This window comes from Esox lucius, chromosome 5 (assembly GCF_011004845.1).
Source record: "Esox lucius isolate fEsoLuc1 chromosome 5, fEsoLuc1.pri, whole genome shotgun sequence".
In the NCBI taxonomy this organism is placed as follows: Eukaryota; Metazoa; Chordata; class Actinopteri; order Esociformes; family Esocidae; genus Esox; species Esox lucius.
Window position 1 is genome coordinate 5,764,833 of NC_047573.1, and position 15,855 is coordinate 5,780,687.

Consider the following 15,855-nt stretch of genomic DNA (forward strand, 5'->3'; position numbering starts at 1 on the left):
AACAAAACAACCAAAGCCACGGATAAGTGTCAGATGTCTTATAAACAGTGGGTGTTGACCTTTCATGTTTTGCAATGCTTTTGTAACATGGAGCTCTGTAATTTTAACAAGAATAGATTTCAGGTGTGGAAGCATTTACTAAATCTTGCTTTTCAGTGTAAGATAAAAGGACTGGGATGGGACTTACGATTTGGAAAGTTTCTGCCCATTTTCTATCTTAAAAAGAAATGGGTCTTAAGATCAGATCAGCCCATTATCATGGTCCACAAAAATAGACAATAATCTTTAGTACTTTCAGTTTGATAAACATTCAGCATTTTAAACATGGTTTGTAATGCACCATAGTACTCTAATAAATACATTGTGTGAGCGATGTTTGTATTCTTATGTAGAAAACGAAACCAGGGTCGTGCAGACATTATGGCTAGGTTGAATATATCACTGTAGGGTCAAAAGTTGAGTTAAAGAAAAAAACTGATGACTTTGTTACATGTGTATGTATAAGCAAGCATTAACCTTTGAGTAGCATTATATGGCCATTTTTGAGTTAAAATTTGCATGAATAATGCAGATTCGGTGACAGCAGGTTATTTCTGGTAAACAAAAACATTTGTAAGCGTGTCTTATTAAATTGTACAACGAGCTTTAACGCAAGATTGTTTTCTATATATTGGTAAGACTGTTTAACAGGCAACGATGCTTACAAACAGTAATGTTTGTGAGTTCGTGAAAACTTGTTTGTATGTGCGTGCGCATGTGCATGCGCATGTGTGTGTGTGTGTGCAGGGACCTCCGGGTAACCAACCAAACGTTATTAAGCATTTATCTGTCTTTCATAATGTCTGTTTTATAACTGTGATTTAGTTTGAGTGGAATTAAACACAGCCTTGGAAAACACATTTTTGGACCTTCAGCGGTGTTGATTGGAATGCACAGTTGTAATTTTACACGACATCCTGAAAATACACTTTAAATGTAAACATTTACAGACATTTTCAACGTAAAATGCTATTAACATCCCAGCAATCTGCATTCAGCTGAATCATTGTACTCTATATACCAACCAAAAGAGTGTGGCGACTACTACAACTAAATAATGGCTTCAGTTACCAAACACTCACCTTGTGGCTGAGTATTATTTTGGTTCATTGTTGTCCCATAACACAGTGCTTGAAAGCTGAAGGTGATACATCTTTACAGTCAACTCATCAGAACTGTGATGTATGTAAATGTATGTTTGAGTTAGAATATTATTTTTACCTGTAAGTGGATCGTTATTTACACATTAAGCTAGAGAAATGGCAAAAAATAATGCTAAAGACAGACTCGACACTGAACAACCATCAACTTCTACGCATAATCAACAGACCACACATCAAAATACAAAAGAACCGGCCAATACTTTGTTACACAACAATAAGGACAGTAATCCACAGATGCCAACTTTGTTAGCCGAGGTTAGAAGCCCCCATTTTCTACATGATCTTGTTGACACCCCTACACATTTTCTGACCCAGACTCATTGCAACGACCCCGATGTTTTTGAATGGTTCAGATCTTTAGCACAACATGGTGGTGGTGATGTTAGACTAATTGTAACGTTTGAGTAATGTAATTAGTTTGACAATGGGGCTTGCCAGTATTTTGGAAATGTATCAACTGTCGAAATTCCACATTGTCAAACTCATTACGTTACTCAAACACTTTTATTAATGTGCATAAAGAAGCAAAGAAAAGATGGAAAAATCTCCAAAAAGTATCAAATGACAGATTAGAGATTCTTTTATGTCACAAAAAGTTTGATTTTATTTCCATCATTTACACTCAAAATAACAAAACAAAAAAATGGCGCCTTTAAAAGTTTGGGCACCCTGCAGAGTTTATAGCATGCACCGCCCCCTTTGGAAAGCTGAGACCTGACAGTGTCATGGATTGTTCTCAATCATCGTCTGGAAAGACAAGGTGATGTCAATCTCAAAGGTTTTAAATGCCCAGACTCATCTGACCTTGCCCCAACAATCAGCACCATGGGTTCTTCTAAGCAGTTGTCTACAAAACTGAAACTGAAAATAGTTGACGCTTACAAAGCAGGGCTATAAGAAGATAGCAAAGTGTTTTCAGATGCCAATATCCTCTGTTCGGAATTTAATTAAGAAATGGCAGTCATCAGGAACAGTGGAAGTTAAAGCAAGATCTGGAAGACCAAGAAAAATATCAGACAGAACAGCTCGCAGAATTGTGAGAAAAGCAAGTCAAAAGCCACGTTTGACTGCACAATCCATCCAGAAAGACCTGGCAGCCACTGGAGTTGTGGTACACCATTCCACTATAAAGAGATACTTGTACAAATATGGTCTTCATGGAAGAGTCATCAGAAGAAAACCTCTTCTACGTCCTCACCACAAAAATCACAGTTTGAAGTTTGCAAATGAACATTAATAATGCCTGATGCATTATTATGCAAGTTCTGTGGACCGATGAGGTTGAAATATAACTTTTTGGCCAGAATGAGCAAAGGTATGTTTGGAGAAGAAAGGGCACAGAATTTAATGAAAAGAACCTCTGTCCAACTGTAAAGCATGGGGATGGATCAATCATGCTTTGGGGTTGTATTGCAGCCAGTGGCACAGGGAACATTTCACGTGTAGAAGGAAAAATGTATTCAATAAAATGTCAGCAAATCTTGGACGCTAACTTGATGCCATCTGTGAAAAAACTGAAGTTAAAGAGAGGATGGCTTCTACAAATGGATAATGATCCTAAACACACCTCAAAATCCACGGTGGATTACATCAAGAGGCGTAAACTGAAGGTTTTGCCATGGCCTTCATAATCTCCTGACCTCAACATAATTGAAAATCTATGGATAGACCTTAAAAGAGCAGTGCGTGACAGACAGCCCAGAAATCTCAAAGAACTGGAAGACTTTTGTAAGGAAGAATGGGTGAAGATACTTCAAACAAGAATTGAAAGACTGTTGGCTGGCTACAAAAAGGGGCCAGTACAAGGTATTAACTCTGCAGGGTGCCCAAACTTTTGCAGACGCCATTTTTTTGTTTTCTGTTATTTTGAAAGTGTAAATGATGGAAATAAAATCTAACTTTTTTGACATATTATAAGAATGTCTAATCTGTCATTTGATGCCTTTTGGAGATTTTTCAATCTTTTCTTGGCTTCTTTATGCACATTAATACACATTTTTACCTGGGGTGCCCAAACTTTCGAGTCCCACTGTATGCAGGTATTGGAATTCTATCAAAGTCACTTCCCAATCACCTTTCAAATGTATACCTTTGTCAAATTCTGTGGTATAGCTTGAATTCGTATTGCTTGGATAGACATGTCTTGATGAGTTACTAGGCAGCGTTATGTAGAAACCTGCCATGACCCATGCTGATCGCAGTCAATGTAAATGACGTGATCGTGAAAATCCTGGAGTTTTATCCTGTTTGTAGGTCAAGGACTTGTTATCCAACTTATTCTCAGGCCACCCGAGCCATTTCACAAGACTAATTTTCTTCTAGTTTCTCATCTAGAACTGCTTCCGCTTTAAAAGTTTTATCCTTAGACAACGATTATTTTCAGTAATTCTTGTTCATAAAAGGTCCAAACGATCACATCACCATCGTAATCTTTAATTTTATATACAGGAGGTAACCACGGAATGCATTCCGTTATTGTAAAATATTCATCTGTGTAACCTTTTTCGTAGCCTTTGGTAAACTCCCCTCTCAACTGTGAGAGTCTAACAGTATCTCCAACTCTAGTAACTTTGATTACCATTTCTCATCAGTGTTGTACCATATAGGTTCTTGAGAACTAGTCTAACATTTTCTTCACAAACGTCAACAGGTTTCCTTTTAATAGACCAGACTTAGAGATACCGCCACATTTGTGATTTAATTGTTTTATTAAATCTCTCATTGATACTCACTTTGACATCATTTCCTGTAGCAAAATGTGTTATGGTGTACTTCTTCATTAACATTTCAAAATGTGAATAAAAAATCTCCTTCCCCTTGTCCGTTTGGATTTTTTGTGTTGTTCTTCCTTTTAATGTCTTCAAATACACTCTTTACCTCGATTTCACTTTTATTTATCAGCACACAAATCCATGCGTATTTGCTTAATACATCTACGCATGTTAACAGAAATTTCATGTTATCGTTTTCCACACTATAAAAACTCATGTCAACTAAATCCATCCAATTTTGTATTTATATCATGAACAATAATTATATTTCTTTGAAAAGGTATAGCTACAGGCCTGTGTAGCATGTATTTATCCTGGGCGAGTAGCCAGTCATTTGCCACGCCATTTCTGAGGATCAAACATTCAGATTTCTGTTGATTGTAAAATCTGTAAACATTTTTGAAATACATTCTACATCCACAGCTTCATTATTTAACTTTATTGCACAAACATCTGTTACATACATAAACACACATAACAGGTGCCCAATATTAAAGTCTTTGTTGTTAGCATTAAAAAATGTAAGAAGTTTATACATGATGTAGTTTAGAGCATTTGATTCACCACCGTTTGAAAACAATTGCGGCCTTTCATCAGATGTATTCCTGACCGTTTCCATAGGCTTGTCCAGATTATTAAAACACTTTATACTGACATGGTCTTGGTTCTTAAAAAGTCTACAACCATCAAATCCACTCTTGATAGCTTTGTGCCTCAACCGTTTTATCGCTAAAGCTACATAGAATTTGTTTAGATGCATGTATACATGACAACCGAAGTTACCCATCCTTAGACAGTAGTCTCTTTGGTTTTGTCGCACCAAGCATACAGCATACAGCATTCAGCTTCCTCATTAAATGGATCCATGTGTTCATCCCTATTCTCACTCTGTGTGATGTTCGGCTCTGCCTTGAGTTTGTGCAGAAAGTTCTTAGCTGCCACGTGAACATCGGTCAGCGGTGCATGAAAACCAGATTCTTTCAAAGCCTTGACCAGCACATGTTTCAGTGTTAAAATTGTCTCCACAATGTCATCATAATGGGTCTCAAATAAATAATCAGGCGGGTCCAGACATGAATGTCATCTCTGGCTCGGGTGGTTCACTTCACATGCGATGCACGTTTTGTGAAGAATAGCCGCAACAACGTTTTCCAGAATCATACCCATTGTTGCTTTGATGACCTTTAAAACCTGTGGGGCAAGGCGTTTGTCCTGTTTGTGATAACTCTTGTCAGCATTTGAGAGGTAAGATAGATTAAGAGGTCCAAGATGGGCACCAAGCCGGTCATTCCAATAGTAGTTTCTTGGTGGGTATAACAGTGGAGTCGGGTAGCGTAGCCAGGTTCAGCGCTGTCATCCAAGGCATCACACAGCCAGTCCTCAGCCTTGGGTTCTCCAATCTCCGGTTGGTTATTTTCTTGAGACATGTTTCGTAGCAGTCTACCGGCTGCTTGATACTCACGGACGGACTGTCAATTTTTATGCTGTGTTGAGGAATGTGTTAGCTTAAGGCGGGGCTTCAGGGTTGTATGTCAGTCGAACAGTATGCATTCACACTCCAACACACAGACATTGTCAGGAAATATTTCCAATCTAACAGAGTGATACTGCTTCATTCCATCAATTACTTTAAACAGCACATTTACTGTATTGTATGTACCTTGTCGGACCCCAATTTTCTTTCTTCAATAAGTGGTCCATAAACTGGCATTAAAGACCATTCGATCAGTCACACCCGCCTTAAACACTTGGCATTCGGATAATTCATAAAATGCAACCTCCGGTATCTCTGGGTTGAAAATATATCCACCAATACGCCTGTCTTCCAACTTCCACTCCTGCTAACATATCCTGGTGTAGTTGATGAAACTCTGCATCGGTTTCTTCTGGGCTGGCATCATGATCGCATCTTCGCCATCCATTTGTATTCTCATACTGACTTGCTGAGCAGCGGTTAAGCTGCTAGCTTTCACCGGTGTTTCACCCAAAATGTTAATTACTGCCCAATCCGCCATGGTTTGTAATAAGTTTGCACAGTGGATATAAAAAGTCTAAAAATCAAGGTTTTTATTTTTCATTTTTCCCCCTCGAAGATTTCTATTTGTTTTTCAATTGAATTGTTAACCTTATAGTTCACTTTAAAAGTGGAAAAAGTTCTGACATGATTTATCTTTGTCTTGTTCTTTCACATCACAAAAATCTGGCATTTTAACAGGGGTGTGTAGACCACCAAACAAACCTTTAGTCCCGCCTACCAAACCGGAAGCCCTGCCCCACCAGGGTCATAAATCACCAGTGACAGAATATACCCTACATTTACTACTAGGAACAATCTAGACGGCACCCATAAAGGTATGGACAGCTATTAAACAATCGCCACATTCTCAGAATATAGAATGTAATTATGCAGTAAAATTTTTACTCATTGCCTGCTCTGTTCGCAGTCCTCTTTGCGCTTAGAAAAGAAAAAGAGTGAATGGGGAAAGAGATGGCTCATTAGGAATAGTGAAAGCGGAAAGCTGATTTTGGAGAAGTTTTTGCCAGGACCAATTTTCTGCATGTTTTCTCAGCCTCTTCACCAACATACTAATAGCTTGTTGTAACGTGAAGGGACAAGGTGGAAGAGTGTGATAAAACCTTCCAGGACGCAGCAGTTTACTCTGTGGTAACAGGTAACTGCATTTTTCATATTTATACATACACCACTAATTTGCTCACCAATTTTCTTTCTGTTGGACGCTATGCAAATGCCATGCAATTTTTTTCTTGATCAAATATGAATACAATGTGTAGTAGGGGCTTATGATGTAAGACCAATGGTTTATTCATGCACCATTTTAAATACATTGTTTGTGTTGCAGCTGCAGTAACCCATGAGTGCGTTCCTGTAAACAGCTCCAACACCATTGTCAAGTTGCCACCACGGGGATGGGCTGGATCAGTGACAATGACGAGTCAGCCTACAGGGAGGAGGTCAGACCCCTTTACTTTCTCCACATTTTGTTTTGTTATCGGCCTAATGAATAATTGATTCAATCAATATTTATTTATTGGCCAGTAAAGAACATGTATTATATGTGTATATACAGCTCCGGAAGAAATTAAGGGACCACTGCCACTTTTTCTTTCCTTTCCAAATAAGGGCACTGTTTGTAATAATGTCAATGTTGTCTAAAAGTGAGGGGGCCAAGACATACATATTTTCAGATGGCCCAGGATTCCTGGCTACAGCCCTGGGTGTGAATACTTTCCATAGGCACTGTATGTATGAGGGATACTCACCAAGGTCTGGGAGGTCATCAGTCCTGTCTATAGTCGATGGAAGACAGTGAGAACATCAAAGACATGAACACAACATACCGTAAAGTATGATTTACACTGCTCAAAAAATTCAAGGGAACCCCGTAATCATCACAGTATAACACCAAGTCAATTTTACTTAAGGGATATCGATCTGTCCAGTTAGGAAGCATAAATGATTGTGAATCAATGTCACCTGCAAATGAAAGTGACAACAGGTGCACTGGAGAGGCAACAGCAAGACAACCCCCCCAAAAAAGGGGAATGTTTTTGCAGGTGGTGGCCACAGACAATTGCTCTATCCTTATTCTTCCTGACTGATTCTTCTCTAGTTTTGCATTTTGCTAGTGTCCTTGTCACTACTGGTAGCATGAGGCAGTACCTGCAGTCTATTCAGGTTGCACATCCATACGTGACATCGCCAGAAGGTTTGCTGTATCTCCCAGTACAGTCTCAAGAGCATGGAGGAGATACCAGGAGACGGCCGTTACACGAGGAGAGCTGGACAGGGCCGTAGAAGGGCATCAACCCAGCAGCAGAACTGGTATCTGCTCCTTTGTGTGAGGAGGAACAGGAGGAGCACTGCCAGAGCCCTACAAAATGACCTCTAGCATGCTACTGGTGTGCATGTTTCTAACCAAACTGTCAGAAACAAACTCCATCAGGGTGGCATGAAGGCCAAACGTCCTCTAGTGGGAACTGTGCTCACAACCCAGCACCGTGCAGCTCGATTGGCATTCGCCAGAGAACACCAGAACTGTCAGGTCCACCATTGGCACCCTGTTCTTCTCACAGATGAGAGCAGGTTCACACTGAGCACGTGACAGATGCGAAAGGGTCTGGAGACGCCATGGTGAACGTTATGCTGCCTGCAACATCATCCAGCTTGGCCGGTTTGGCAGTGGGTCAGTGATGGTCTGAGGAGGTATATACTTGGAGGGTCGCACAGACCTCCATGTGCCAGCCAACAGTAACCTGACTGCTGTCCTCCGACAGGCACATGGCGGGCCATACACACCACTGAGTCACATTATGAGTTGCCGTAATAAAATTTCCACAAATTGGAGCAGCCTGTGATTTCAATTGTTTACTTGTTGATTTTCTGTGTGAATTTGAATCCCGCCCTCAATCGGCTGGTGATTTTGGTTTCCATTGACTGTTATATGTCATTGTGTTCATAAAAGAATTACAGTAAAGAATTTGATCTTTAATATATTTAGTTCATTGAGACCCGATGTGTGACTTTAGTGTGCCCTTGCTTTATTTGAGCAGTGTATATTAGATGTGTGCTCACATAAAATGGGGGGATATAACTCTGACAGTGCTCGTAATTAGTAAAACCTGAGTTTTGAAATAGATAGAAAAAACATGTCATTCTGTAATTATGCATCAAATCATATTCTCATGTGCCTTGACCGGCCTTCTGTCTGGCCTTTGACTTGACTGTCCCAATACTTATGGAGGGCTCAGTAAAGAGACTAGTGAGTATATCTGATACTGCTCACTGGTCTCCATTATAAGGTCATCTAAGGGGTATAAAAGATGGAAGACATTGAGACCATCATAAACATGAACATACAACACTATAATAGTATATGTCTTATTCTGATACTCACCATTCCTCGTCCATAGGTACGCTGTAAAACAGAGACAAATGAAGATATTGGGAACATTATAAACATGTCAACCGGCAGATGTAGTCTGTTAATCATTACAGTCATTAGTGTGTAATCTGGGTTAGAGACACCAAAACACTACTGACCCTGCTGTTTGTTTTGAACAACAGTCTGTGTGTGTGTATAGGTAGGTGTGTGGGCTGACATATTTATGAAACTGTGTGTGTGTGTGTCTGTGTGGGGGGGGAAACGTACCTCCAGTTGGACAGTACGTTTTGACTGAATAGTTAAGACTTTGTTTATTGTCTTGTTCAGCTTCCCTTTACCACATACAGCTTAACTTCCCTCTCTGCTCTTTATTTCTGTTAGTGAAGTTCTAAGACTGGATCCTGTCAACACCACATCACTTACCCAGCACAGAGCTCTGTTTTTCGGGAGATTAACAGATACACAGAGACAATGGGACACATACTAATATAAGTATGTATGCATGAATATACATAGAATGATACTCAACATTGTCCTCCCTGAGGTCAACTGTAATGTGTGGGGGATCTATTTAACATATCTCCAGCTGTAGGTTTATTTTTATTTAGGTTTTAGTTTTGTGAAGCTTCCCTCTACCACATATTGAAACACCAGCTGACATTTTCTGTACACCTCTGTACACTTATGTAGATGTTCTGCCGATACAATAGTCATTTGCAACATTAACAATGTCTAAAGTGCATTTGTGATATATTTTATTTTATTTTAAAAAAAAATTGACAAAAATTGTGAGCGTAGTGTATATTTACACATACAAAAACACTGAATATTTTCCTCCCTGTGGTCATCTGTAATGTGTAGTAGATCGAAGACAGTGGGAAACTATTATTAACAATTACATATTAATTAATTACCTTAAACATCAATAAAACAACCATTAGTTACCTTTCTTTTTATGTATCCAGTAGACAGCCAGAGGTAACCCAATCACAGTGATGACTCCCAAAGACCATGACACAATGAAGGACCATCTCCATGGAGTTGTGTAATCAAACAATTCACCTAAACACACAAGACATCAATTAACAGGATTTATTAAGAAGACATAAACAACATGGTTGGAATGAAATGTGAAATGAATCTGAGCCACACTCAGCTATGCTCTTTATTGATGTCTTAACACCTTTCTTTGAAATATATACCGTACATTGATACATTAATATACCTGCAGTGTTTCATGCCACCAAAACAATATTATTACTGTATTACTCCCTAGGGATGTGAACCTCTGTCACCACCTCCTCATTGATTATATTGTATTACTCACTAGGGATGTGAACCTCTGTCTCCACCTCCTCATTGATTATATTGTATTACTCACTAGGGATGTGAACCTCTGTCTCCACTTCCTCATTGATTATATTGTGTTACTCACTAGGGATGTGAACCTCTGTCTCCACTTCCTCATTGATTATATTGTGTTACTCACTAGGGATGTGAACCTCTGTCTCCACCTCCTCATTGATTATATTGTGTTACTCACTAGGGATGTGAACCTGTCTCCACCTCCTCATTGATTATATTGTATTACTCACTAGGGATGTGAACCTCTGTCTCCACCTCCTCACTGATTATATTGTATTACTCACTAGGGATGTGAACCTCTGTCTCCACCTCCTCATTGATTATATTGTGTTACTCACTAGGGATGTGAACCTCTGTCTCCACCTCCTCACTGATTATATTGTGTTACTCACTAGGGATGTGAACCTCTGTCTCCACCTCCTCATTGATTCGTCTCTGTTGGACTCTACAGGTAAAGAGGTTGGTGTCAGTCTCCTGGACAATGACATGTTTTTTGACTGTGTAGAATCCCTTTATGTCTCTGTGTGTCTCAGGAGGTCCAGCAGAGAGACTGACTCCTTTACTGTCCAGCCACACCAGATCAGGTTCAGGGTGCCAGCCTTCAGATTGACACACCAGACCCATCCCTCCCTCTCTGTGTCCTTCAATGGACACCACTGGCCTGGATCCTACAGCTACAGACACACAGATAGACTGGATGTTAACTGATGAGACAGGCTATATACACTAATACCCTCAAACTGAACTCTGGACCTCAAAGCCAGTTCCACTCCATTTTTTGATTCCAACCCTCTAATCAGGGACTTATTAAGAACTGGGACACCAGGTGGGTGCAATTAGGCTCCAGACCTCATAGTGACAGAGTTGAATACCTCTGCACTAACATGAAGGACTAGTGCATGGCATTGAATTTTTGTTAGAACTTGAACAATAAATAAATCTCACCTTTAACATGGACTTGAATTTGAACATATTCATACCACCTCTGTGACTTAATTAAGCATTCATAAAGTCCCTCATCAGTCCCTTGTACCCTGGTCAGTTTTAAAGAGGTGTTTCCCCTCCACAGTTCCTCTTTAAACAGTGATGTTCTTCCTTTGTAAGAGGGAATCTGATCCTCTTGTATGATTCTTCCATTTTGGTATCGATAGACATGTTCATCTATGAAGTCCAGGTTCAGCCAGTCCACTGTCATGTCCTCAACACTGATGTTGGGTTTGAGGTAACAGGGCAGAATGATGTCATCACCAGTCACAGCAACAATGGGTTCAGTTGGACCCAGAACGTCAAACTTTGCTGAAAAGAAAATAGATCAAGCAAGGAGAATTTAACTGCAATAGCTAAAGACACACAGACAATTACATAATTGATTCCTCCACTGTCCACAGTGCTGAGCACCAAAAACCTAACTCATTTTAAACATCAAAACTAGTGGAATCTATAACAACTTAATAGATCATCATCATCATCTTCCGCTTATCCGGGGCCGGGTCGCGGGTGCAGCAGTCTAAGCAGGGATGCCCAGACTTCCCTCTCCCCAGACACTTCCTCTAGCTCTTCCGGGGGGACACCGAGGCGTTCCCAGGCCAGCCGGGAGACATAGTCCCTCCAGCGTGTCCTAGGTCTTCCCCGGGGTCTCCTCCCGGTGGGACGGGACCAGAACACCTTCCCAGGAAGGCGTTCCGGAGGCATCCGAAAAAGATGCCCAAGCCACCTCAGCTGACCCCTCTCGATGTGGAGGAGCAGCGGCTCTACTCTGAGCTCCTCCCGGGTGACTGAGCTTCTCACCCTATCTCTAAGGGATCACCCAGCCACCCTGCGGAGAAAGCTCATTTCGGCCGCCTGTATCCGGGATCTTGTCCTTTCGGTCATGACCCAAAGCTCATGACCATAGGTGAGAGTAGGAACGTAGATTGACCGGTAAATCAAGAGCTTTGTCTTGCGGCTCAGCTCTTTCTTCACCACGACAGACCGATACATCGACCGCATTACTGCAGAAGCTGCACCGATCCGTCTGTCAATCTCCCGTTCCATCCTTCCCTCACTCATGAACAAGACCCCTAGATACTTAAACTCCAATTGCCTCCACTTGAGGCAGGCACTCTCCACAAACCATTAATGTTCCTGGGGTATTGCATAATAATTGGCAGGAACTGCCGGAGTCAAAGTTTAAAGATTGTTTTCGAGTTTTGAGTTCTAGGTCAAGATTACATCTTTATTTTTGTTTGTTCTAATGTATAAAATGTTCTGATATATCTGCTTATTTGTTTAGTGTACTTCACCTAAGGGACATCACAGACCAGGCCCAATACCCACTCAAAATCTGAGACCTCTGAGAGAACATCACAGATGTTTAAAGCAATGTACTTTGTCTTGTGCTATCTTTGAGCACCTTGTTCTGTCTGTTCTCTCTGATTTTTTCAGTTTGTTTTTAATCACTGAACTTAAAATGTATACCCTGATGTAAGAGTCCATGGTCTCAGTCTGTGTTCTGTTAAAATAACGGTTTAATAAATTACCAGCTTAACCTACTATCAGTGTTAAAAAATGGCTGGTATTTTTGCACACTGATCAATTCAACAACCGTCACTAAATGTTGTAAAAGTCTCCAACAGGTCAACCATGATATACCAGTAGCTTTAAGCACATTCATGACAAGTTATGTGAACAATTGTAAAACAAATTGTAAAACAAAAGTGTATGCTTGTTATGTTTAGATAACAAAAGACCATCTGTTTATCCGTACACAGGAAGTCACATTCATTCAAAGTGTGACTGTAATTAGCCAATGGGCTTACAGAACTGGGATGTGTATTCTGTTTGGGATGTCTATAAAGGTGAGGACAACCGGACGTTTCTTTGAGATTGAGTTTGTAAGACATCACGTGAGAGTCTACAATGTAAATAGTCATGAAAATAATGAAAACGCATTGAATGAGAAGGTGTGTCCAAACTTTTGGCCTGTACTGTATTCTGGATCAGCGGAGGGAGAGACAATGCACACCCTTTATTTTTTCAAAATCTGAAGTTTAAACACTTGACAGAACTTCCTCCATTCAATAGCTCCTACAAAAGATATGCCCTGTAAACATTTTATATTCTAGATCAGGATGTGTTTTTTTATCTACTGCTGGAGCTATACATTTTGAAACCTCAAATTTTGAAAAGATAAAGGGAGTGCATTGTTCCTCACCCTCCCTTGATCAGGAATATGTTATTTTTATTATCATGGCATATCTATTGTTGGAGCTATTGAAATTAAGAAGTTCAGTCAAATTTTGAAACTTCAGATAAAAAAAAAAACTAAATGTGTGCATTGTTCCTCACCCTCCCCTGATCAATAATATCTACGTTTCATAGATATTGTATACTTTTTGTAAGAGCTATTGAAACTAGAAGTTTGAAGAAGATGGCTGCATTTGTACACACTTTGAACGCTCTGATAGACAGCAGTTAGTGCTCTGTGGCTCGCTAACTTAATGCTCGGTTAAAATATGGGTAAATAAGGGTTGGGCAACATCATATATACTTTTGTAATCACAATGAGACCAATATTGGATTACATGAATACTTCGTTAAAGAGCTATTGAGATTTGAAGAGCTGAATGTCTGTCGAATTTCCAATCTAAAACAAAATTAACTGCAGTCAAACACAGGATGTTAGACATTTCTTTACTTCTACCACTCAATACAATAAAACACATTTATAACCGTCACCAGCCTTTATTTTCTCTGCATTGAATTACAGTCACACAGCGGTAAGCTGACGTTTGCTAGCCACCTACAGTTACCGCGTTTGCAGCTGTTTGAATTTGAGTCAAAGAGAGAAACTTGCAATGCAATATATCACCTTAGCTGGCGGTGTTCGTGTTTACCATCTGAAAGGCACTCAATGCACATAGCTAACATCCAGTAAGTTCGTTTAATGTTTTTGTTCACACACAATAGCTGAATTTGCAGTGTAACAGTAGGAGCAAACTAAAACAGTATTATAGCACTCCTTCTGGTGTCCCCGAACTGCTCTTCTGAAAATGTCATGTAATTGTCCCCTCCAAAGTTGATATCAGATTCTCGTCCCTGTACAAACCAATACATCTATAACAGTCTAGGTGTGCGTCAATGAAATCAATGTCTGTTTACATGTTAAGTGGAATAACAAATGAGGTGTAATGGCTGTAGTTACCAGACTCGGAGGTTAAACTGTGGAGGAGAATCAGAAGAGTCACATACTGACAATCTGGTCCAGTCGCCATTTTTCCTGAAGGTGGGAGTAGTACAGCCTGTTACAGGGTAGTTCCCACGTAACTACGTAGTAACAAGAATGTAAGTACGTGGTAAGAATGCATAGTTATCTAGGAACAATGTAGGTGTTATGTGTACTTATATGAATGAAGAACCATACTACTCCAAAACTACTTAGTAAACAGACAGGTGTTAAAAAAGTATTTTTGTTAGTGTATAATTGTCATTCTTATTCGTGCTTATGAATTTACCATTTAAATGTGACTTTACTAATTATTTTATTGCAAGTTCGATCGCGGAATTACAGTTTTAAGATAAAAGAAAGGTGATAGGCCATGGTGATTTTGACAAACCAAAAGTTGCGTTGACATCAATCACACGTATGAATTGATTATAGATGTGTGTTATGAATCAAGCCACATAAAGCACTTATATCTGCAGGATGTCCAACAGTCCCCACTGCTTCTCCACGAAAATAGGTGGCCACATGAACATTCTTTTCTCGGAACAAAGGCGCTCCAATGTAGGCTACTAAATCGTCGCGTCGAAGCGAGAAGCTGACAAATGAAAGAACCGATGGCGCAAAGCGGAGAAATGCGTATCTCCTTTCTTTTCTCTTAAAACCGTTATTGCGCAAGCGAACTTGCAATAAAATAATTAGTAAGGTCACATATAAATGGTAAAGTCATAAGCACGAATAATTTTACTAAGTTGTCTGTTTACTAAGTTGTTTTGGAGTACTGATTCTTCGTTCATAATAAGTACACGTAACACCTACATAACGACCAATTCTTACCACGGAACTATACTAAGTAACGGGCTGCAATTTGAAGGGTTATCCTTTTTTTTTTTTACAATAACATAATACTTCAAAGCGTAATGTCGATTACATGGCAATTTGCTTTTTGCCTTCGCACAGAATGTTCATCATTTTTGTGATAATTTGAGACAGACAAAACTGTTATTATTAAGCTTTGCTCTATGAACATCTTATTTTGCCATTAAGAAGTGGCTTAAAAACATTAGAAACATTTAACAAGTCATACCGTTGTATTAGGAAGTCGGTAAAGGAGAGAGTGAAAATTGAAGTAACATACAATCTCATCAGTCAATTGGGTTTTACATCGTTTGTAAGCTGAGATCAGCGTTGCCAACTCCTCAGTAAGGAAAGTCGCTATTGGCTGTCCTAAAAGTCGCTAGAAGTCGCTAAATGATGTCATTGCCTAATTTGCATAATTTCCTATCAGCATCATGAATGGATTTATTTTTTATTTTTTAACATACACAACTCTCGTTGGGGAAAATAATATACATGCGTATTTACAAATATTGTCCATGTACAAGAAATAATCACCTGAGCAAAAAAGGGGG

At 39.6% G+C, this 15,855-nt stretch overlaps 1 protein-coding gene across 3 annotated transcripts; it reads right to left on the minus strand.

Annotated features, from left to right (window-relative positions):
* Positions 1 to 6,161: 6,161 nt before the first annotated feature.
* LOC114828692 (butyrophilin subfamily 1 member A1-like) lies at positions 6,162 to 15,627 on the minus strand. Of its 3 annotated transcripts, none has more exons than XM_034292515.1 (8): positions 15,531 to 15,627; positions 14,426 to 14,500; positions 11,188 to 11,538; positions 10,635 to 10,916; positions 9,823 to 9,939; positions 8,890 to 8,910; positions 7,256 to 7,282; positions 6,162 to 6,933 (listed from the first exon to the last, which is right to left on the minus strand). In XM_034292515.1, exons 2-8 carry the CDS (start codon positions 14,493 to 14,495, stop codon positions 6,929 to 6,931), a joined length of 873 nt encoding a protein of 290 aa, XP_034148406.1. In that variant the 5' UTR covers positions 14,496 to 14,500; positions 15,531 to 15,627; the 3' UTR covers positions 6,162 to 6,928. The 3 variants fall into 3 exon arrangements, with proteins under 3 accessions (XP_034148406.1, XP_034148405.1, XP_028975989.2); XM_034292514.1 differs by having other exon boundaries at positions 7,171 to 7,282; XM_029120156.2 differs by having other exon boundaries at positions 7,171 to 7,282; positions 14,426 to 14,547.
* Between the last annotated feature and the right edge of the window lie 228 nt (positions 15,628 to 15,855).